This window comes from Pseudonaja textilis, chromosome 1 (assembly GCF_049901715.1).
Source record: "Pseudonaja textilis isolate UNSWEBS1 chromosome 1, rPseTex1.2, whole genome shotgun sequence".
Taxonomy (NCBI): domain Eukaryota; kingdom Metazoa; phylum Chordata; class Lepidosauria; order Squamata; family Elapidae; genus Pseudonaja; species Pseudonaja textilis.
In genome coordinates, this window is record NC_141990.1 from 314,895,648 (window position 1) to 314,919,421 (window position 23,774).

Genomic DNA, 23,774 nt, shown 5'->3' on the forward strand with positions numbered 1-23,774 from the left:
CAGCCTAGGAATCCAAACTGTAGCATCCAGTGAAGAAACGGTTCTTTCTAAATTAATTGGTTTCATTGTTGGGCTGTTCCTACTGTTAGAGCATTTTGCAAAATGGGCTCATAGGCATTGATTGGGGGTGATATGGTCACATTTCAATTAAGATAGAAGTTAAAATTATCTACTCACTGGTCTTCTCTTAATACATGGCTACAAGAGGTGGACTTTGCACAAGACTAAAAGTTTTGAACTAAAGTGCCGGAAGAAGCATACAAGTAGTCCTTAACTTATAATAGTTCATTTAGTGACTGTTCAAAGTTACAGCAGCACTGAAAAATATAGCATATGACCATTTTTCACACTTATGACCATTGCAGCATTCCCATAGTCATGTGATCCAAATTTAGACACTTGGCAACTGACATTTTGACAGCTGCATGTCATAAATGTGACCTCTTGACAAAATTGAGAAGCCAGATTCATTTTACTAACAACACAACTGCAGCAATTCATTCAGCAACTACGGCAAGAAAAGTTGTAAAACGGGGCAAAATTCACCTCACAACTATCACACTTAGCAACAGAAATTTTGGACTCAATTGTAATCATAAGTGCCTTTGTATTTCTTAGACAGCCAAGAGGCCCAGGCATTCGTTACTATAGCAACCAAGGCATTGAAAACAAGGAGACTGAAACAAAACCCTTTGCACTTTGGGCACATCCATACTGATGCCTCTGTGGAAAAGATAATACAGGTAGCCCTTGACTTACAATCACAATTGAGCCCAAAAGTTCAGTTGTTAAGTGAGACATTTATTGAGTTTTGCCCTGTTTTATGATCATTCTTGCCACAGTTAAGAGAATCATTGCAGTTGTTAAGTTAGTAACCCCGCTGTTAAGTGAATCTGGCTTCCCCGTTGACTTTGCTTGTCAGAAGGTTGTAAAAAGTGATCACATGACCTTGAGACACAGCAATGGTCATAAACATGAGACAGTTGCCAAGCGTCTGAATTTTGATCATAGGAGCACAGGGATGCTACAAAGGTGGTAACTGAAAAAGCTTTACAGTGCCATTGTAATTGAATGGTCACTAAATGAACTGTTACAAGTCAAGGGTTACCTGTATTGGGCGATGTGGATGTAAGGAAAACGAGGTCAGAGCATTAGGTGACCAGACGGAGTACAGAACAGGAAGTTTCAAGAGTGTACCTTTAATAATTGTGTAATGCAACAAAAAACAGGACAGTTTGAAGAACTTCTATCCATAGAGACTCCGAAGGTCAGCTACAACTCACTGAGATATAATATACAACATCCTTCCAGGAACTTGAAGAACGTTTTCATATCCCTTCCCTTGCCTTTTCCCAAGACCATTTAATTCCATCAATCCATCCTCATAGTTTTGAATCCCCAGCCATTCTTGTTGCCCTTCTTTGTATCTTTTCCAATTTATTTGAATCCTTATAGTGTGGTGCCTAGACCTGGGCACAGTATTCAAGGTGGGGTCTGATAAGTGTAGAATAAAATAGAATTACTTTCTGTTCTTTATTTGCATCAGGAAAGAAAACAGATGTACAGTTTGTTGTAATAATAGCCAAATGTGGTATTGTTATAAAAGCCTCATATCCAATCTCATGTATATACCTGCAGCACCAGGATGTGATAGCGGGGTGGACAGATCCCACATATCAGGAAATTGCTCGTTGTTGATGTCATACCAAAGGAATAAATTCTGTACATGTTGCATCTTTTCATTATTCAAATGAATTATTATGTTCCATTCAATCCCTCCTGGATTAGTTTTGTGGACAAATGTTTATCCTTGGCAATTTTCTGTCAGGATAGTATGAAGGTTCTGACAGAAGCAGCCGGTTTAGCAGCAACTCAGTGTTTGCAGTGGATTTATATATCCAAAAATATGCAATATTTTGCATAGAAATACTTCAATGTGGATGCAAGGGGGAAACTTTCAGTTCTCTGCAATATTTGCCACTGGAATCATAGCAATACATACTTACTTGATATTGATGCATAAAAATCTTATAAGGTGAAAGGACAAGCAGTCACATATACTATTCTGAATCCCATTCTAATCGAACCATTATGGGCCATTAGTTGAGCAATATTTCCCATCCACACCCTGCTTTGAAACCAAGACATGACACCACTGTCACCATATATTTTAATTGGGTATTTTTCCTCTTTCCTGTAAAAACAAATGTGTACAGAAGAAGTGCTAATTAGGGTTGGTTTTCTCAACTATCTTGATAGCCAGAGGGAGCATTCTGCAGTTTGAGGACATTTGTGCAGCAGGATGAAAATATTTCTAATAGTTTGGAGGATAAACTTGGTAGCCTAAGGTTGGTTGTAAAATCCAGGAATCCTGTAAGGATACCATACTCTTTGTGTTCTATTATGAAGGTCTTGAAGCCAACATGCCTATTAATCTAATCTTGAGTTTTAATTTGCGCAAGTATAAAACCAGTTTTTCAGAGTGAGCTACATTTTTGCAGTAAAAGTTCATACCTGAAGCTTAAAGCTCAAACCACAGGAGTCTGAGGCAGAGTAATTTCCAGAGCAACGGTGAAGGAAAGGTGAAATTCTTTACCAGAAAAAAAGTATGTCCCAGCAGACTTGAACAAATGAGAATGGTTTTTTTTTCTGTTTTTCCTCTTGTTCTTTTCCATTGGTATACCAACTTTACAGTTGATGCCTATTTCTAAGAAGTGGGGTAGATGTAGGGGTGGGATTCTACCAGTTCGCACCTGTTTGCTAGAACCAGTAGTTAACATTCTAAGCAGTTTAGATAACCGGTTGTTAGAAGAAATTACTGGCCTAATCCTGTAAGGAAGGCAGGAAGGAAACATTCTGGTGTTGCTTACAGAAACTGCCTCTCTGTTAACCCTTATTACATTCTTGGCAGGACTAGACTTCCTGTCTCAGGAACTTCTCTGGAGTTTTTTCCCCCTCCTTTGCTGGTACTATGCTTGTGTGGAGTGACCATTCAAAGTTACAATGGCACTGAAAAAAGTGACTTATGACCATTTTTCACACTTACGATTGTTGCAGTATCTCTACAGTCATGAGAGGCCAGGGGAGGAGATGCGTGCCTCAATGTGAGTGATATTGAGTTGGCCACACCCAGCCAGTCACATGACCATCAAGCCATGTCCAATCAGTCACATGACCACCAAGCCATGCCCACAGAACCAGTTGTTTAAAAATTTGAATCCCACCCTTGGGTAGATGTAGTCTTTGTTTAGTGGCTGCCTCATTTAGAAACCATTTGCAGTTATGAGAGTGGTGAAAAAAGTAACTTTATGACTAATTCTTGCATTTACAACCTTAGCAGGTTTGTAAAGCAAAGGAAAGCTGAAATGAGATTGTAAGGAATAGTTCCTGACTGACAGCCTGTCATTTGGTAACCATTCACAGTCAAGATAGCCACAGAACAGTTGCTTTGCAGCCTGTAAAGTACTCACAGGCATTATAAAGCAACTGTAGATCTCCTTCCATACACATGACTGCATTTTGGGCACTTGGCAACCTGTTCGTATTTACAATGGATTGCGAAGTGCCCTCTGAACATTTGCAAACTTCTCTGCCAGCTTCAGGAGAAGCTGGCAGGAAATGCTGCAAACTGAACAAAAATATTTGAGGTTTGCTTTCCCAACATGCACCATGTAGGTAGGGGAAATCCTGTGCACTGGACAAACAGACCTCACACCTGGCAAGAATGTTAGCTAAGCCAAAGAGGAGAAGGACACTAGCAAAAGAGGTGGGTTCGAATGGGTCTAAGCCCTCGCATTCTGAAACATGGAAGTTCAGAGCCTTTCAGAATGCTGACTTTGCTAGTGTTTTTCTCTCCAGAGGAGAAAACGTTAGCAAGGACCATTGTTACCATGTAATTTGGAAAAAGGCTTCCAAACCATTACGAGAATGGAGCCAGTGTATAGGATGGAGCAAGATGATGCAAAGGTAAATGAACTTAGGCATGCTGGGGCAGGAAATGATCAGTGGGCCCGGCCACCCACCGCCTCCCAATGGACAACAGGTTTTGGTATGCAAGTGAGCAGCAGGCCTCTTACGGTCTCCCCCATTCCCCGAGGCATCCCTGCCCAGTTGCTTAACAACTGCAACAGAGCAAGCTCAGATTGTGATCCTTAAAGGAGGCTGTCACGTGGGAGTATCACTTAACCCCAATGACAGCCAAAATTCCAAACTCAATCGTGGTCATACATTAAGGACTGCCTCTAGTCATACGTTCACTGCTAGAGACTGCTTCAGTGAACAACTGAGTTGCCAGTCCCAGATGTGATCACTAATTGAGGATCATGTGTGTAATGATATACTAGATCCAAATAAACAGGAAAAATGTAATTCTTTGAAGAACCCTCCAAGCTGGTACTTCCATGCTCTCAATATATCCCTTTTACTTCATGTTGCAAATTGCCTTGGCTTGTCTGTTGTTGTTTTTTTTAATGACAGTCCTCGGAGGTTCTGCTCACACTTTTTAAAAAGGGTATTTCTCCAGTGCACCCCAATTCTCTTCACTTCTGTTTCTTGAAGAAGGTGTTGCTCATTTTGTAGCACTTGGACTCCAGAATATGAAATCACAATAACCATATATGATCCATTTAGAAGATAGTTCTCCCAACTTTTGAACAAGAAAAAAAGACCTCAAACCAAGTTCTCTGAATCTAGAGAAACACAATAGCTGCAGGAAATAACAGATCTTGGAAGTGTGTGAAAGCAAAATAAATGAGCAATGGGGTAGAACAGGGATGCATAAAGGCGAACCTATAAACCACTCATTTTAATGGAAGCAAGGTTTTGGGGGTTGTTATGCTTCCAGAAAGTCCAGTTGCCTTTTGAGGGGGAAAATAGCACCTTTGGGACAACCATGACCTGGATGACTGAGAATCTCCATAGACATTTGTGCTTCCATATGTACAGTGCCCTCGTTTTTAAGAATACAGTAAATGTAAGTTTTGTAGGAACTGCATGTATTTGCCTGAAGCTGTAGGGTCAAACTGTACATAGTCAAAGCTTTCCTGACAAAAACAGGAAACTTCCAGATGACTCTTGAGCCGGTAAAAGATTTAAGACGCATGTGCAGCAGGATCCGTTTTACTTGAATGTGTTTGGCTAACTTCATTCCACTGGATTTCTACATCTTGGGTGATGAAACAGATTTCAGTCAATTCTAAGACTTCAACTCATGCTTTGCGCGATGGAGCCTTTTGGACTTACAAGTATTCTCCTGCTCTGTGGGACCTGCCTTCTTTTCATGGCAATCCAGAGAAAGACTTCTGAAAGGAGGAGGATGCCTCCTGGCCCTTTCCCTCTCCCGTTGATAGGAAACTTTCTGCAACTGGATACCAAGAATTTCCCCAGATCCATGGAGAAGGTAAAAAAAACCCAATGGAAATCTTGCTTGCTTGCTTGTAAATCAAAATTTACAACAGCATACATTATGTTAATATTGATTTTCTAATCTTACAATTGTGATATTGTATATAATAAACCTATTCATTTCTCCTTCTTAACATATCTTCTAATAAGAATATAAGGATAGTATTAAGCCTAATACTAGCCCTTCCAATTCAAGAAAGAATGCATTATAACTACAGCAAGGAACTAGAAGGTGTAAGGTTATCGTGGCAGGTTCATAACCAATTCTGCCTCCTATTAAATGGAAGAAAATCCTGCTCAACTAAGATCAGGCAGCAATGCACCAAGAAGCTCAGACTGAATATATTTTCTTTCCTGACTAATTGGGGGTGTCATTTCAGAGAGAGAACCTGTGCTGTTGTTGTGGTCTCATGCAGTTGAGTGAAACCCAGAGAAGTAGGGCAAGGGGGGGGCGGAATGAGAAGGAAGTCAAAATAGAAGAAGGGGTGAGAGGAAAACGCCTCTGGAAGAAATTCCCAGATATCGTTCTGACAGAGGCAATCTTCACGGTTCAGTCTCATGAGCACATAACAGTTGGAAAGGGGTGAGGCAAAGAACATTGGACGATAGTCTGACTTTGGAGCTTGCCTTTGGAAGCTGTCGGAGCTTCATCACAGGAGGCTTTCAAGAAGAGACTGGACTGCCATTTGTCAGAAATGGTGTAGGGTCTCCTGCTTGGGCAGGGGGTTGGACTAGATGACCTACAAGGTCCCTTCCAACGCTTAATCTGGATGAAGCCCTGTCTGTTGCCTACATGTAGCACATAACAGACTGATCTCTAGTAATGTGACTGGAGAAGAAAAGTTGCCCTTTTAGAAAGCCCCTGGAGTGACTTAAATGATTGCAGCAAATTAATAGTCCCTCCATACAATTTTGAAATCTAAAAAGACATGAGAAACAAGGAGGGAAACAAGTTGACTCAGGTACAGGTATAATTCTGCCTGTAACACAGGTGTGGAGAACGTTTTTCAGTCAAGAGCTGCAAGACATAATATGTTTGGGATCACTGGGTGGGTGATGGAAAAAAGCAGGGTTAGGAGACCAGAACCAAAACTACTGTATATAGGATACTATTTTATCTTTTGGATACAGTTCTTTTCCTGATACCCTCTTCCTCTTGCTGATATCCTTCCTAAATTTCTGGGCTGATGGGGAGTTTTTATCAGTAGGTCTAAATTAATCTCTTGTAGACCAAATTTGAAAGTTACGACCAAAGGTTGGCCATCCTTGTTCTAATTGCCAGCTCTGATGATGTCAGGAAGAGGCCCGAATGAAATTACAACATATTCCCCAAGCAGCAGTCCTGCTGTCTTTCCTCAGAGCTAGTGCTCGTGAAGGAGGAACATCTCCAGTTGAGTAGAAATTAGGGCAATGGCAGTTCAAAGTGCATCATAATCCTACCAACTACTCCATAGGAGACAAATCATGGTAAGATTTATGATTCTGATCCTTTGGACCTCAAACACAGAGCATATCCTACCCCTATAAAGTAAAAAAGCATTTTAAAAGATCAATAAATTCTTGTGACTGACCATAACTGTCAGTCACAAGTACTCCACTCCTCCAATCACAATAGAATTCCCTATGCTTCCAGGCTTGAAATTTTGAGCCTGGACAATTTGGAACTGCACCACCTGCGGTCCGATCTAAGCACAGTTCACAAAATTGTCTGCTATAACATCTTGCCTATCAACGTCTTCTTCAGCTTCAATCACAATAATACACGGGAAAACCTATACAAAGTCAAGGTAAACCGCTCCAAACTCAATTGCAGAACAACTTCAGCAACAGAGTGGTCAATGCCTGGAATACCCTACCGAACTCCATTGTTACAGCCTCAAACACTCATAGCTTCAACCTCAAACTGTCTACCATGGACTTCACCCCATTCTTAAGAAGTCCTTAAAGGGGGCATGCATAAGTGCGCCAGTGTGCCTACCGTCCCTGTCCTATTGTCAGCATTTATCTGTATTTACTTCCTTTGTTCTTGTTTATGTTCATACCTATACTTGTTACCTTGTATATGTTTGACAAACAATCAAACAATTAATAAATAAATAATAACTCTGATGAGAACTTGATCTTTTGAATCACACAGAACTCAGAACTTTAAAAATCCTACAAAATAAAGAGCAGGATGTGCTCTCTGCTGGTAGCCAAAAGAAGAGGTTGCCATATATCTAGTATCAGTCTACAGTCTACTAAAAATGATAAGTCTTGCTTTACCAATGTGACTGAAGAATTTATTAGCAGCCTTGTTTGAATAGCTCTCAAACAAGAGAAAGCTACTTGAGAAAATTCAAGAAAAGCTTTATGTGCATGATAGCCCCCAGTTCTTAACTATTGCTAAATGAAACTAAATCACAGCATAGCTTATGGTTTCTCCTCTACAGCTGAGTCAGAAATATGGACCGGTATTCACTATCTACTTGGGCTCTGCACCAGCCGTGGTGCTTTATGAACATGACGTTGTGATGGAGGCCTTGGTTACACAAGGAGATGAGTTTACTGACAGAGGAGCATCTCCCATCCTTACGAAAACCACCAATGGAACAGGTTTGTTTGAAGGGGTTAATCACAGGCCAAGTCTACACAGGCATGACCAACTCTCCAGACAGAACAAAATAGATTTTGGAAAACAACTATTCTTGCCTCAGTGACGGATTTTTCAGCCACAACATTACACCCAACCTCAACTACGTGGGTAGGGAATCACTGTGCCCACAGCTATTGTTGAACTTTGAATCCTAACTGTTGGCTATGCTTTCTGGAATCACTAAGATTTATGATTTAGCAATTACCAAAATACTACAGGTCTCCCATCACTTAAAAAGTGGTTCTCTGAACTACTCAAAATTTCTACTACCGGTTCTCCAGAACTGGTCAGATCCTGCTGAATACCACCTCTGGGTTTCCTGCCTGAGCAGGAAAGAGTTAGAGTAGAAGACCTCCAAGGTCTGTTATTCTGTTACTTCTTTAGAGATCACTCTCACTAGGAATCTCATAAACCCAGCTTTGTCCACTGGACTTCTCCAAGTCCTCCATGAACATAGACTAGACTAGACTAGACTAGACTAGACTAGACTAGACTAGAATAGAATAGAATAGAATAGAATAGAATAGAATAGAATAGAATAGAATAGAATAGAATAGAATTCTTTATTGGCCAAATGTGATTGGACACACAAGGAATTTGTGGGGGAACTGGTTGATCTTTAGAGTCATAGCATACTTCCTTTCTGAGATGGCTTAAACAGAAGTGTTCTAGATTTTTTTTCCCACAACTCCTTGAAGCAGGTTGGGCTGAAAGAGAATGAAAGTGTCCACAGACACTTACTGAATTGGTCTAATAGGAACATGAACCTAAGTTTAATGTTTTAACATTACACTATTTATCTGTCCTAAAATGATAAGAGATGATAAGAGCCAAGGAAAACTAAATTTCAAGTGGAAGTACATATTCTATAAAAATGTGATCTCTTTTTATCAGTCAAAACCATTGTCTAATCCAGCAACTGGTTTGTAGAGAAGCAAATCAAACTTTCCAATTCAAAACCTCATTTATTGCTTGGTCTCCTGATTCTTTATCTACAAAGTTTATTAGGAGATTTAGGAGCAAAGAAAAGGAGAAAGATATACTAACCGTACACATTACCTTGATAGTGAAAAGCAAGGGACAAAGACATATGGGCTGATCAGCTATTCCAGACTAAATGAGCATGTAAACATTAATTATGAGACAGGACATGGAGTTCAGGTCAAAGAATAGTAAGCCAAAGGGATAGTCATTTAATTTATTTTGCTGAGAGGATCAAACTTTTTTAGAGGGCAAAGGAGGTACTTGCTCTGGGTTCCTTGCATTGAGAAGTTCACTGAAGTCTAATTCTGTATTTGAAATGTTCAGATAGATGTTTTATTAAAAATAAAGGTAAAAAGGTTTCCACTGTCCAGTCATGTCTGACTTTAAGGGAGTGGTATCCACTCTGCTTCCTAGTCAAGGAAGGCAGTATTGTCCAAAGACACTTCCATGGTCATGTGACCGGCATAACAATATGCCAAGGTGCACAGAACATTGTTACCTTCCCACTGAAATGGTACCTATTTATCTATCATGATAGCGCAGTGGTTAGAATGCAGTACTGCAGGCTACTTCTGCTGACTGCCGGCTGCCAGCAATTTGGCAGTTCAAATTTCACCAGCTGAAGAATGACTCAAACTTTCATCCTTCTGAAGTCGGTAAAATGAGGACCAAGATTGTTGAGGGCAATATGCTGACTCTGTAAACCACTTAGAATGGTCTGTAAAGCACTGTGAAGCGGTATATAAGTAAGTGCTATTGCTACTCGCATTTGTATGCTTTTGAACTGCTAAGTAGGCAGGAGTTGAGGCAAATAACAGGAGCTCAACCCTGTTGTGTGGCACTCGGGTTTTGAACTGCCTACCTTCAGGTCAACAAGCCCATCATCTTAACCGCTAGGCCACCACGCCACCTTTATTCAAGACAGCAAAGCTATTCAGTTACAGCAGTGTTTTTCAATCCCAGAATTAAAGTTGCCAAGTTGATAAAACCCTGACTTAAAATACCTCAGCAAACATCGTTTCAAGTCTCCCCACTGCCCCCATCATTACTTGAATATTGATTTCAATACATAAAAAAGAAATGGAGAAAAGTTACATTGAATGGGACGTAATGAGAAAAATGTGGGGGGGGAATCTTCCAAAGAACCTTCTCCCACAGGTTTCTCAAGCCCTTAAAAAGACCCTGAAGGAAGTGGTAGGTGTAATTTAGCCTGTGTTGAAAACAGCTGAATGCTTGCTCTTCAATTGTACCTAGTTATTATCAACTACTTATCTGCACTGAATTCCTTTCTAAAGACTTTAAGAAATACACAATGACCTGGAAGGGATTTCAAAACAAAAGGGGATTAAAATATACATGAAAGAGCTGAAAACAAACAACCAGCAACCCTTCTCCAGTGAAAATGAGGCTAAGATGCAAAGAGTATTTTAACTCTGTTAAGCATTTAAACATTTAAACAGGACCTGAAGTTGGAATAGAAAAAATCTTTTATGTCAGTTTTTTTTAAAAAATAGTAAGTAGAAGTAGTCTCCGATGTACAACAGTTCATTTAGTGACTGTTCAAAGTCACAACGGCATTGGAAAAGAAGTGATTTATGACCATTTTTCACCCATCTGACTGTTGCAGTTTCCCCATGGCCACACGAACAACATTCAGATGCTTAGCAACTGACTCATGGTTATGACAGTTGCACTGTACCAGGCAGTGGTGGGCTTCAAAAAAAATTACTACCAGTTCTATGGGCATGGCTTGGTGGGCGTGGCTTGGTGGGCATGGCAGGGGAACGATACTTCAAAATCTCCATTTCCACCCCACTCCAGGGGAAGGTTACTGCAAAATCCTCCCCACTCCACTAACCTACTTTCCAGCTCCATTCTCCTGTGCAGGGCAACAAAAGAAGACCCAGCCGATCAGCTGGGACTCGATGGGAGGCAGAGAATAGATGGGGGCAGGGCCAGTCAGAGGTGGTATTTGCTGGTTCTCTAAACTACTCAAAATTTCCACTACCAGTTCTCCAGAACTGGTCAGAACCTGCTGAATACCACCTCTGGTACCGCGGTTATGTGATCACCTTTTGTGAACTTCTGACAAGCCAAGACAATGGCGAAGCCAGATTCTCTTAACAACTGAATTACTAATTCAACAGCTGTGGCAAGAAAGGTCATAAAATGCAGCAAAACACACTTAAAACTGTCTCAGTTAAAAATGTTAGGCTCAACTGTAGTCATAAATCGAGAACTATCTCTACATCTGAAAGAATTCATCACTTATGCAAGACTTATCAAGGAAAATACTAGATGTTGCTCAGTTGGTCAAGTTTCTGATTAAAGGACTAAGTTAGTGCCTCTAGCATAAAAAAGATTGAAGAAGATAGTACGGATGTTAACATATTCCTGACTGATGTTGGAGATTGTAACAGGCAAAACAACCTCAATATTAGAGGCATGAGTGAAAAAGCTGAGATCACTAACATGATAGATCATGTACTAACAAAACACAATGACCTCCTCCTTCTTATCTAAATAGGACATATAGTACTGTAGTACTTACACATAGCATTTCACATACTCTTACAGACACACTTTCAAAAGTAAAAATATCAAGACATTATAATTAAGTTTTCAAATGAATCTACCAGAGGCAATTTACAAGAAAAATGTAAAAATGTACTTTGGTGGCATCAAGCCCCAATAGAAATCTCACATGTATCTTCTCAATATTCAGTGAGATGCTGGCAAGACTGTAAATCAAAGGGAACAGTCTTTCACTTTTACCTGGAATGTGATAAAGTATCAGACTTTCAGAGGAGTGTGTTTAAAGAAAGGTCTTAAATTACAAAAAAAAAAAATCAATTCCGCCTGAAGCTAGATATGCTATATATATTTGATGGCCAGAATCAGAAACTGCAGAGTAAAAAATTATTATTATTACTATTATTATTACTATTATTATTACTATTATTATTACTATTATTATTATTATTTTAGCAGCACATTAATCATTGCTGAACGATGGAAGCCAGTCTGGCGTAGTGATTAAGGCATCAGGGTACAAATTGGTAGACTATGAGGTCTAATCCTGCCATAGATCCAAAGATAGTTGGGGGACCTTGGGCCAGTCACACAACCTCAGCCATAGGAAGCAGGCAATGGCAAACCACTTCCGAAATCCTGTCAAGAAAACTACAGGGAATTATCCTGGCAGTCACTGAGTCAAAGGTACCAACTCCCACCTCCACCAAATTAGAAATATGTGGATATTTCATTGGATGGATGACTTGAAAAGATATAATGATGAACCAATGGCATGCGTGCCAGAGGTGGCACGCAGAGCCCTCTCTGTGGGCATGTGAGCCATCGCCCCAGCTCAGCTCCACCACGCATACGCACGTATGGCTCCTGCTGACCAGCTGGTCTTTGGGTATCTGCCATGCATGTGGGGGGGGGACTGGGCACATGTGGGGGGGTGCATGCGTGGGGGAACCCTTGTGCATGGATGGGGTGGGGTGCAGTCTTGGGAGTGGGGCGCATGTGCAGGGATGTGCATGCATTGCAATGGATGTGCATGTGTGGGGCAGGATGCATGTGTGGGGCATATGCGTGGGGGACGTGCACGCATTGCATTTTCGGGATGCGTACATGCATGCTTTGGGCACTCGGTGCCAAAAAGGTTAGCCATCACTGGTCTATAGTTTTACTTGAAAAAGCTCCTGGTAAAATCCATTATATGGCAAAAGACAGCATTGAATCATTGTTTTAGAACAAGGGTGTCCAACCCTGGCAACTTTAAGACTTGTAGTCTTCAACTCCCAGTATTCCAGGGGTGGGATTCTACCAGTTCGCACCTACTCACTAGAACCGGTTGTTAACATTCTAAGCAGTTTGGAGAACCGGTTGTTAGAAGAAATTACTGGCCTAATCCTGTAAGGAAGGCAGGAAGGAAACATTCTGGTGTTGCTTACAGAAACTGCCTCTCCGTTAACTCTTATTACATTCTTGGCAGGACGAGACTTCCTGCCTCAGGAACGTCTCTAGAGTTTTTTTCCCCTCCTTTGCTGGTACTTTGCTCGTGTGGAGTGACCATTCTAAGTTACAGTGGCACTGAAAAAAGTGACTTATGACCATTTTTCACACTTACGATTGTTGCAGCATCTCCACAGTCATGAGAGGCCAGGCGAGGAGAGGCGTGCCTCGATGTGAGTGATATTGAGTTGGCCACACCCAGCCAGTCACATGACCACCAAGCCATGCCCACTAAGCCATACCCACAGAACCGGTTGTTAAAAATTTGAATCCCACCCCTGCAGTATTCCCCAGCCAGCATGGAAGAACTTCCGGGAGTGGCCTTCTGGGAATTCAAGTTCACCAGTCTTAAAATTGCCAAAGATGGACACACCTGTTTTAGAAGGTGGAATTTTATTCATTATGTATGTAAGAAAGAAGCCTCCTGGAAACATATTTTTATCAAATATTGTGGGCATGCTGAAATGTAATAGCAATGAAATGTAATATGTGAATTTTTGAAGTTCAAATAAACATCTAATTGGGGGGACAGATGAGGTGGTATATGTTTGATTTTTTGTTTGCTTATTTGTTTCTTTGAAAACCAAGCATAGTTCAGAAGAAAGAGCATTGGTTGGTAGTTACTGTATTTGCTAACCTGAAACAGCTTCCAGATTCAATATACAATTTGAAAAGGCTCAAATAGCAAAGGATAGGCAACACTGTCTGGTTGTTGGGTGATCAGAGAGAACACTGTTAGATCAGAGGGTCAGAAAGTTTAATTATTTCCATAGTATAACACTGTACATTGCATTGCCTCATATTTCTCCATCACAAACAATTGGATAAGCAGAACAATATTTTTTTCATTAGCATTATGAAAAATACACTTGTTGTGCAACGTATGTTAAGAAATCCAGAGGCAGCCTTTTCACCGTTGTGAGCAATCTCTTCTTCCATTCATTTTCATTTCTTTGCTCTCTTCAGGAATTGGCTTCAGCAATGGAGAAACATGGAAACAAATCCGTCATTTTGCTGAGACCACACTGGACATGTTGGGCATGGGCCAGAATATTGAGAAGAAAATCCAGAAAGAAGCTGGTTTCTTAGTGGAGAGACTGAAGAGCACAAACGGTGAGAATTCAGTTCCTCGCTCAAACTGGTCTTCTCTAGCAAACCTGTTGAAGTAGACTCAAGAAGCAAAAGTTTAAAAAGTAAGGAAAAGGCTAGGAATACTTGGAAGCATTCCGAAAGGTATAATGGATGTATAAGAAAAAAGTACACCTACCCAGCAATGAAAAGTTAAGAGTTTTCTTTTTAGATTAGAGCAGAGATTTCCAACATTGGCAACTTTAAGACTTGTGGATTTCAGCTCCCAGAATTCTCCAGCCAGCCATGGGAATTGAAGTCACCAGGTCTTAAAAGTTGCCAAGGTTGGATATCCCTGGATTAGAGTGTAGTATTCTAGGATGTTCATCCCTCCATCTTGGAAATATTATATTTGTCCATTGGCAGGAAGAACATTTGATCCCACCAGTTTCCTTAGTCAAACAACAACCAACATCTTATGCTCAATTTCCTTTGGGAAACGCTTTAATTATGAGGACAAAAATTTCCTGAGATTCCTTCACTTGTTGGATGAAAATGCCAGCCTTCAATCTAGCGCAATGACAAAGGCAAGTATAGCAGGGGGATCATACAATGGAATTTCCATTCCAGATGTCAGGGGCATAACCCTGCAAATATTAGGAATGTGGAGAGAAAAAGAATTGGTATTTCTCCCCCCACTGTAAAAGAATTAATGCTGAAATGGCTGGCTGTGAACGTCTGGGAGTTGAACTCCACACTTTTTAAAGCTGCTGAGTGACAAACACCAGTCTAGCACATCATAATGACTGCCCCCTCTTGTCTTCACAGCTGTACAATATTTTTCCAACAATCTTGGATTATCTGCCCGGATCTCATCAGAAGATATTTAAAAATACAGAGGAGTTAAAACAGTTTGTGTCAAGGCAGGTGGATGTGCACCAGAAGACCTTGCAGCCTGAGCATCCAAGAGATTTTATTGATGCCTTTCTTATCAAAATGGAGCAGGTAATGGGCATCAAAGGATCTCTGAGGCAAATCCTCAGGTCAACCTTGTTTAATGGCTAAGGTAAACAGCCATGGTAGCAGGACGTCTGAAGGAGGCAACACTCCATAAACACAGATCTTCATTCTCGATCTTATATTTTCCAGAGCATAGATGATGGAGGGAGAGCAGAGGTGGTATTCAGCCGGTTCTAACTAGTTTTGGTGTACTGGTATCGAAAATTTTGACTGGTGCGGAGAACCGGCAAATACTACCTCTGGCTGGCCCCACCCACCTGCTCCCACTCTTACCTCTTACCTCTCACCTCTCTCCTATTTTCTGTTTTTTTATTAGCTCAGCTGATTCGCACAGCAGAGTGGATTGCCACGCCTTAGCTGATCTAAAAAAACAGCACAGCTCACCATTGTTGATAAAGAGGGCAGTTTCTGAGCCCTTTTTGTGCAAGTGAAATGCGTGTTTGGTACGTGCGGGCATTAGGCATGCCTGCACAGCTCACCACGTTGATACAGAAGGCGGTTTCTGAGCCCTACACAGGCACGCGCGAAGCATGTATTTTAATGGATGATGGCAACAGATGACAGCATCTGATCTTTAAGATAAGTAGGATAAAGTAGGCTAAGTAGGAATGGACCTGAACAGAATTAGATGGGAAAGCACTAAGAAAGCTCAAAGCTGTTGATTAGACTAAGGAAAATTAAAAATCCCAGAAAAAACTAGTGACAAATACTGTAATATCTACATTGCAGAAAAGAATCCCCTTTGTATTATGTTGAGGCACAATGTAGAGGAGAGCAAAAAGTGGTAGGAAACCCCTTTCTTTTTCATCTTGTTCCTATCACTACTTCTGGATTGAAGAGGACGGGGGGAAGGGCAGTGTGTTTGGGCATGGTAGACAATACTAGTAGTCTTGGGTTGTAGGAATCTATTGGCTTTTTATAGTAAAAAAAAGCGTGAGAAAGAAACCTAGGGTTTGGGAAGATAGCATCTCCATATGGGTCAGCTCTTCAGTGCTCAGTTCCAGGCTGCACTTACAAACCCTTGCACCCTTTGTGTATCTTTTTATAATCACAAGAAAATCTCACTTACGTCTTTGCATAAATACATAAATGGAAAAGTTATTGCATGTTATGTAAGGTTTTGAATATTGTTACAAGAATGATTTGCAGTGGTTACATTGGCTCTATAGAACGGGCAGATTCTTGTTGGTGAGAACACTTGTCTCCTGGCCCTACAGCTCTCCCTCCTCCTTGGTGAAGCTCAGGTGTAAGGATACCTGGCCTTATGTCATCATGTTTGATTGACCCAGTGAAGATAGTAGTTGCAGGGAAGGACTCCACTAGGCTGGGATTTTGTAAACAGTACTTCATTTAAAAAAAAACTAAAGCCATAAACATACATTAAAGCCAATAGTTTGTTCAGTTTGCACTATTACAACATTATATAAATGACACAGCTTGTGTAATTCTTTATGTTGGTCACACCAATTGCACAACAATTAGATGTGGATGGTGTCACTTGCCCCTTTTGTTCCCCTCAACCCCCAAAGGCTCAACTTCTGTCAAAGCTGTCCTCTTTCATCATTGCTCAGCTATTTCCTAACCATTTTGGAGGAAAAGAGTAAAAACGGAGAAGTTAAATACCCTTCCTGCAATTTTTTTTTTACGTGGGGAATAAGTGGAAGACTGGAAGGAATGAATGGGTTAGGGTGGAATTTAATTGCCAGTGGAATAACAGCACTCAAGTGGAAAATGGGTTAAATATCACGTTCCCCACCACTTCTCTTTCCTGACCAATTGAGGAATGTTTGAGGCCCACACAAATGTTTAAAAGATTTGTTTTCAACTTTTTAAAAGTGTCAAGCAGGCCAGGGAAGGATGATGGTAAGTTACCTTCAGTCTTCTTTCACCTCTATTTCTAATAGTTACAGGTATTATCTAATGAAAGTAGGTGGAGGAGAGTGTGTCCTTAGCCTCCAAAAGTGTCTCTAGAGATTACTAGACTGTTTTGAATTACTAAGGATTGGTACTGCACAACTATTCTGCATGTGTTTCTTTAATCCTTTCCCTCATTTCCCGATTTCTTTGTTCTGAGTTTGTTATGTTTGGAACACCATATATCCAGCTGTTGATTAAAACATTCCAATCCTGTGAAGTACAACAACGCCCTTGGAGAAAGAGATGTAAGATGTGTACATTGGCATGTAGAGATGGGACTCGTATTGCATTAAGCCAATGTTTGCTTAAGCATAGTTTACTGAATAAATTATAATTCATACAACACATTGCCTTAAATTATGACTTACAAATCTCAATGGGTTCATACAACATTCTAAGCAAAAAAAAAAAGATATCATATATGTGGATGTGTGAATTCAGATTTTGTGTGATGGAAACCTATAAACTCATAAAGTAAGAGTTATTTTCTTTAAGAACAATACCGATCTAAATATTTGTCCTCTATCCCAACACTGTGTACAGGAGAGACAGAATAGCCATTCTGCCTTTGATCATCCCAATTTGGTGAGAAGCACCTTAGACCTTTTCACTGGAGGAGCACAATCAACCAGCCTTGTCCTAAAGTATGGACTTCTGGTTGTCATGAAGTACCCCAAAGTACACGGTAAGATAATAATATTGGATTTGGCTATTTAAGCTTTATAGAGAAGTGTACCATCCATGGTGAAAACAAACGTAAACTCAAAAGGCCTACTTTTCTGTGTTTGCACTAAGGGATTTCTTTTGTTTTTGTTTTTTAAAATAAATACCATGTTGCCCTGAAAATACGACCTACCCGGAAAATAAGCCCCAGACTGTTTTATATATGTGCGCCTAATATAAGCTCCAAAATAAGCCCTAGTTAAGATCCCACCCACTCCATCCCACTGCCTGGTTGTAGGAGGTGGCGCGAGATGCATGTGTAAAAATCAAACAAGGGCAGGGGTGGGGGGGGTGGACCTGCCCCATGCGCCCCGCACCCACATATCTTAGGACTGCCACAGCCAGGACTCCCGCACCCCGACACCTGTTGTGCCGCTGCCCGACTTCTTCTGTGGCTGCTCTGCATCCTGCTGTGATGGCAGCACCGGCTACACAGCGTCTGGCCGCAAAAGTTGGGCAGCAGTGCGGCAGGTGTTGGGGTGTTGGAGGCCTGGCTGCGGTGGTCCTAACATAAGTGGGTAAGACATCCCCTCCAAAAATAAGACCTGGTGCTTATTTTGGAGCCCAAAAGAAAATAAGACCAGGTCTTATTTTCAGGGAAATATGGTATACAAATATTGTATTAAAATGCAAAGTTAAAAAGAAACCAATGGCAAAAAGAAGTTGAAGAAAAACAGAGTAAAAACGTGAAGGTGTAAAACAGAATTATTGTTACTCATTCATTCACCATTCAATTTTGAATAGTTCTGCAGCAAATACAGGTAACATTTTGTCAGAATTTATTGAAACTTTGCAATCAATGATTAGTGATAGAAAACATTATACTTACATTTTATGTAATGGAGACACGGAGATCAAAATTCAGAAATAGCCTGATAAACAGGATTCCATACATACAGTATACTGATAAAAATTGTTTGAAAGCCAAGCAACACCATGGCATTTTATCTGTTAGATAAAGATTCCACTGTGAGATTCCAGTGTATCAGAATATTCTCAGGTGTTCTTAATATGGAGAACTATGAAGATGTCTTTGCTCAGCTATGAAGCCAACTCTGCAGGGAAGTTTGTGTTACAATCCACATTTTTCTATCCAGAGAAAATTCTTCAAGAAATTGATTCCGTGATTGGCCCATCCCAAACACCCTGCATGGCAGATCTTGATAAGATGCCCTACACTGATGCTGTAATCCATGAAATTCATCGGTGCCTGGCTCTTGTGCCACTGAATTTGCCACGTACTGTGATCAAGGATACTTTCTTCAGGCAGTATTTCATTCCCAAGGTGAGTCTAGCTGCTACATATAATCTGCAAGTAGAGATTTGGTACACATCTGCCATCTTCTCATTCTTTCTGAATTAGCAGGCACATTATACTTGTTAATTTGGCATAAAAGACAAATGGATGAGAAATACACCCATTTGATTTAAATTGCAGTACCAGTAAATTTAGCTTTTGGCTTTGTTTCACCTTTTTTAAAAAAATTACTTTGGGCATTACTTTGAGCCAGACTCATTGCTCAAAACAAATTCACGAATGAAAGCGAATATGTGTCCCTGGATAATTGTTGCAGGATCCAATCTGGGTCAGTCACCGGGACTAGAGGTTTTATCTTCCAAGCTTTCAGCCTAGTAGTGCTGGAGCCTATCTTCAGGGAACTTCTCTCTAGCAGTCTAGCAGAACCATGTGCTGTTCTGTATGTGGTATTTATAGTGCCTGTGGTATCTTTTTAGATGTTGATTGGGATGTGTTGATGGCTGGCTTTTAAGTCATTAGGTGTCCTTTGCTCCTGCTGCCCAGTCAAGTACTTGATAGGCTGATGGTAAATCAGCACTCCTGTTGACTGAAGAGGGGCCTGTTCCCCAGGCTTCAGCCACAAATTGTGTCACTCTGCCATAGGGCATTATTTCACAGACTGGTAGATGCACTCCCAAAAGAATTCTGGGAGTTGCAGTCCCAGAAAATATATGTGTGATTTTAGATGAAGGAGGGCTGATTCTCAGTAAGAATTCCATGCACTTGTAACAGAAATATTTAACACTATTGGTACATGAACTATTCACATCAGTGTAATACCTCACTATGGCTGCATCCAGTCCCAATGCATCACTAGGAATGGCTGGTGGGTTCCCTATGTTTATATCCACATAGTCCTTGCTACAGGATTCAAAAGAAGCTTTTGAGGGCTGTAATTTCACAAAGGCTGGTAGTAACTACTATGAAGAGAGCTGTTTCTATGGGATACCTAAAACACGAATCTCAGGCCTCTCATATTACATACCTGGAATTATCCTACTCATTCTTAGGCATCACAGCAATTCTACCCAGTACAATTTTATTTATCTTAGAATAATAACATTCCATCCTGGTATACACTATGCTGCTGGTTGAGCTGAAACTCCCACAATTCTTTCTTGGGTCTGCTTATTAAGAATTCTGCTGGTTATAGTCAGGATTATTCTAGAATACATATCAAAGCATCAGTGATGTATATTATTGGTTTTAGAGGGGTATCAATCCCCAAATCAACTACTCTAGCACAAAGAGGGACGTATGTGCATTTCTATCAGAATGTTTTTCTCTTTGTTTCTTGGAAAAGAATCTCTCCAACACTGAACTTGTCATTGTCTAACTAGGGAACTACTGTATTTCCGGCTCTGAAGTCCTCTTTGTATGACAGTAGAGAATTCCCTAACCCACAACAATTTGATGTTGGTCACTTCTTGGACAAAAAGGGAGCTCTGAGAAAGAGTGAATTCTTCATCCCTTTTTCGACAGGTATAGATATCCTAATTTTAGAGCTGAAATCAAGGTTAATGCTTATGGTTTTTCTAGATCAATTGTATATTTTATTCACATTTTTGAAAGCAGAAATAGAAAAATAGCTCCAAATGAATGTAGAAAGGATTATCTTAAATGTCAAAAATAGCTATTAAATGCCTGGGGCTTCCCCCTGTATTAAGTTTGTTATATCTGATATCCCCATTGTTGGACATTTTACTCTTTTAAGCAAGCTACCACAAATCAATTACTCTCTCCTCATTTTTGCTTGCAGGCAAGCGGGGTTGTCTCGGCAAGAAATTAATAGACATCATGATATTTATCCTCCTGACAACTATTTTGCAGCATTTTACTCTGAAACCATTGGGGGATCCTGGTGACCTTGATACATCACCAACAACTGGATTTCTGACAGTTGCTCCCAAATCCTACCAACTCAGTGTTGCCCCTCGTTAAACAGAATCACTCAACCAATCATATGGCTCCAAATACTGCAACTGTTTTCACGTCAGACCATGAAGTTCCTGATCCAGTATCTGACATAAAGTGCTTGATAGAAAAGCAATTTCTTTGAATGCTCCTGTATTTTTGTCATTTTTTTAGTTGCTTCTTAAAGTGCACGGTATTCAAAAAAGTGAAGTACAAATGCTTAAATAAATTTTCTAAATATGAAAAGATTTGGAGCAAGTGGTGGTTATAAGAGATTTCTGAGTAAAGGACAAGACCAGAATTGGATCCAATTATTTAAGTTCTTATGTTCTTACAAAAAGAAGAGGCAGAAAAATCTTTTTCTTACTACATGTTCTTTCTTCTTTCTTTCTCTTTCCTTTCTTTCTTTCTTTCTTTTCCTTCCTTCCTTCCTCTATTTATTTCTCTATTTATTTGTTATTGAATTTATATACCCACCCACTTGATATCTAAGAAAATAGTATAAGAACATAAGCAGGGTGCTTATATTATTTTTTGATACAAATTTTGCTTTGTTCCACAGATCAACATTTTAAATAAAATATTATTATAATCACACATATTCATAACAACGCACCTACTCAGCTTTGCTTTTTTTCCCCCTCTCTTACAACAAATGTTGCAGCACCTCATTGGTTTTATTTGATCTTGGGGTTGAACTAAGCAAGATTGACCCTAGTTAAGAGCTTAAAAGAGTGCTTATCAGGGAATCCAAACAATAATTCAAAAAAATGGAAAAATAAAAAACCTAGAAGAAGCAAATGCCAAGTCATTTTATATGGTTGCCAAGAAAAAACATGGATGTGTCCAACTCAGTTCAAGGCAATCTTACTTTTTGATAGAGAAAGCAACATAACTTGCAAGGAAGATTCAGATGATTGAGGTAATGGTCAGATCTCAGATATGTCTAAGGCACAGATAACAGTAGGAGTGATGCCTACCCTCATATCAAATAAATCAATATGCCTTCAATTATTCCAAATTTGTTCAATAATTTTATTGCAACTAGTGAAATTGATATGATAATATGCTTCATACTTGTTTAACAGATTAACAGAGTTGGAAGGGTCCTTATAGGTCAATCTAGTCCAACCACCTGCCCAAGCAGGAGACCCTATACTATTTCTGACAGATGGCAGTCCAGTCTCTTCTTGAAAGCCTCCAGTGATGAAGCTCCAACTTCAGAGGGCAAGCTGTTCTACTGATTGATTGTTCTGTCAGAAAATTTCTCCTTATTTCTAGGTTGAATCTCTCCTTGATCAGTTTCCATCCATTATTCCTTCTCTGGCCTTCGGGTGCTTTAGAAAATAGGTTGACCGCTTTCCTCTCTGTGACAGCCCCTCAAATATTGGAACATTGCTATCACATCTCCCCTTGTCCTTATCTTCACTAGACTAACCATGCCCAGTTCCTGCAACCGTTCCTCGTATATTTTAGCCTCTAGCTCCTAATCATGTCTGCTGCCCTTCTCCGACTCTTTTTAGAATCTCAGCATCTTTTTTATAGTGTGACCAAAACTGGATGCAGTATTCTAGGTGTGGTCTTTGTTATCCAAAGACATCTCTGCAGTCATGTGGCCAGCCTGACATCACGAGGCACCGTTACTTCCCACTGAAGTGGTACCTGTTTATCTAGTCAAATTTGCATGCTTCCAAACTGTTAGGTTGGCAGGAGCTGGGGTGAGCTCACCCCATCATGTGGTGCTTAGGTTTCGAACCTGACTTTCCACTGACAAGCCTAAAGTCTTAACCGCTGAGCCACCGCGTTGCCCTTTTTGGATCCATCACCAACTCTGGTTCTAAGATTTTGATCTCAATTCATCTTGCTATTTTATGAATTGGATCTCCATTGGACTAAAGCACGGGTGTCGAACAAGCCACGTCATGTTATCACGTGATATATCGCAATGTTTTTTCCCTTGGCGGAGCTGGGGTGGGTGTGGCCTGTGTGTGATGCATCCAGCCCGTGGGCTGCCACTTTGACACCCCTGGACTAAAGCATCACTTAAAATAACAGCTTCTGAGGCTTCAGTCCACTTCACTTCTGTACAATAATATAATTATTTTGGTAGACAGTTACAGCTGCCTGCCATATATTTACATATAATAATATAATATAATATAATATAATATAATATAATATAATATAATATAATATAATATAATATAATATAATATAATATAATATAATATAATATAACATAACATAAACATAATAACTAGTATCACCAGCTCTGTAATGTTTCAAAATTGATATACTTTTCCACAGGCTTGTATAAATGATTGTTAACTGCTATATTGTCCAAGAAGTGCAAATTTAAAAGTACTGGGAGATTATCCAACATAACTTGCATATTCTACTATTCAAAATCTTCCACTGATCTACACACAAGACCATGTGCATACAGCTAGCCAAAAGCTGTTTCAAAGATATTTAAAAAGTTGCTTCTCTACTTACATAATAGTGCTTTCCCTACTTTGTTTGAACCTTTACACTAATATAAAAGCAAAGCAAATATATGCAAGAATTTGGTCACATTTTCTTGAATCTTACAAATGACAAACCAGTATATTTACGGTATGTTTTCCATCTATATGATCACAACATATTAACCCTCCTTCCTATTCCTTTTTAATTTTAATTCTTTTATTTTGCTTGAAAGTGACCCTTTAAATTTAAATCAATCTATTTAATTTAAAAAGATCTAGATCTCATTGATAACCAGATTGGTGTTACTCCCCTGATGAGATT

General features: G+C 40.0%; 1 protein-coding gene across 2 annotated transcripts; it reads left to right on the forward strand.

The window, feature by feature from the left end:
• Nucleotides 1–3,714: 3,714 nt before the first annotated feature.
• On the forward strand, nucleotides 3,715–21,230 carry LOC113435173 (cytochrome P450 2H2). 2 transcript variants are annotated; one of them, XM_087922530.1, is made up of 10 exons: nucleotides 3,722–3,766; nucleotides 5,182–5,398; nucleotides 7,836–7,998; nucleotides 14,012–14,158; nucleotides 14,540–14,700; nucleotides 14,942–15,118; nucleotides 17,594–17,735; nucleotides 18,871–19,058; nucleotides 20,411–20,552; nucleotides 20,830–21,230. In XM_087922530.1, the coding sequence occupies exons 2-10, from the start codon at nucleotides 5,210–5,212 to the stop codon at nucleotides 21,009–21,011; spliced, it is 1,491 nt and encodes a 496-aa protein (XP_087778656.1). In that variant the 5' UTR covers nucleotides 3,722–3,766; nucleotides 5,182–5,209; the 3' UTR covers nucleotides 21,012–21,230. The 2 variants fall into 2 exon arrangements, with proteins under 2 accessions (XP_087778657.1, XP_087778656.1); XM_087922531.1 differs by lacking the exon at nucleotides 5,182–5,398 and having other exon boundaries at nucleotides 3,715–3,766.
• Nucleotides 21,231–23,774: the final 2,544 nt, after the last annotated feature.

Excerpts from the sequence above, each read along its gene's own strand:
- LOC113435173 (XM_087922530.1), top strand. The coding sequence starts at position 5,210 with ATGCTTTGCGCGATGGAGCCTTTTGGACTTACAAGTATTCTCCTGCTC. Across the intron at positions 15,119-17,593 it reads TTCTTATCAAAATGGAGCAG|GAGAGACAGAATAGCCATTC; the intron begins GTAATGGGCATC and ends CACTGTGTACAG. Across the intron at positions 20,553-20,829 it reads CTTCATCCCTTTTTCGACAG|GCAAGCGGGGTTGTCTCGGC; the intron begins GTATAGATATCC and ends TTTTGCTTGCAG.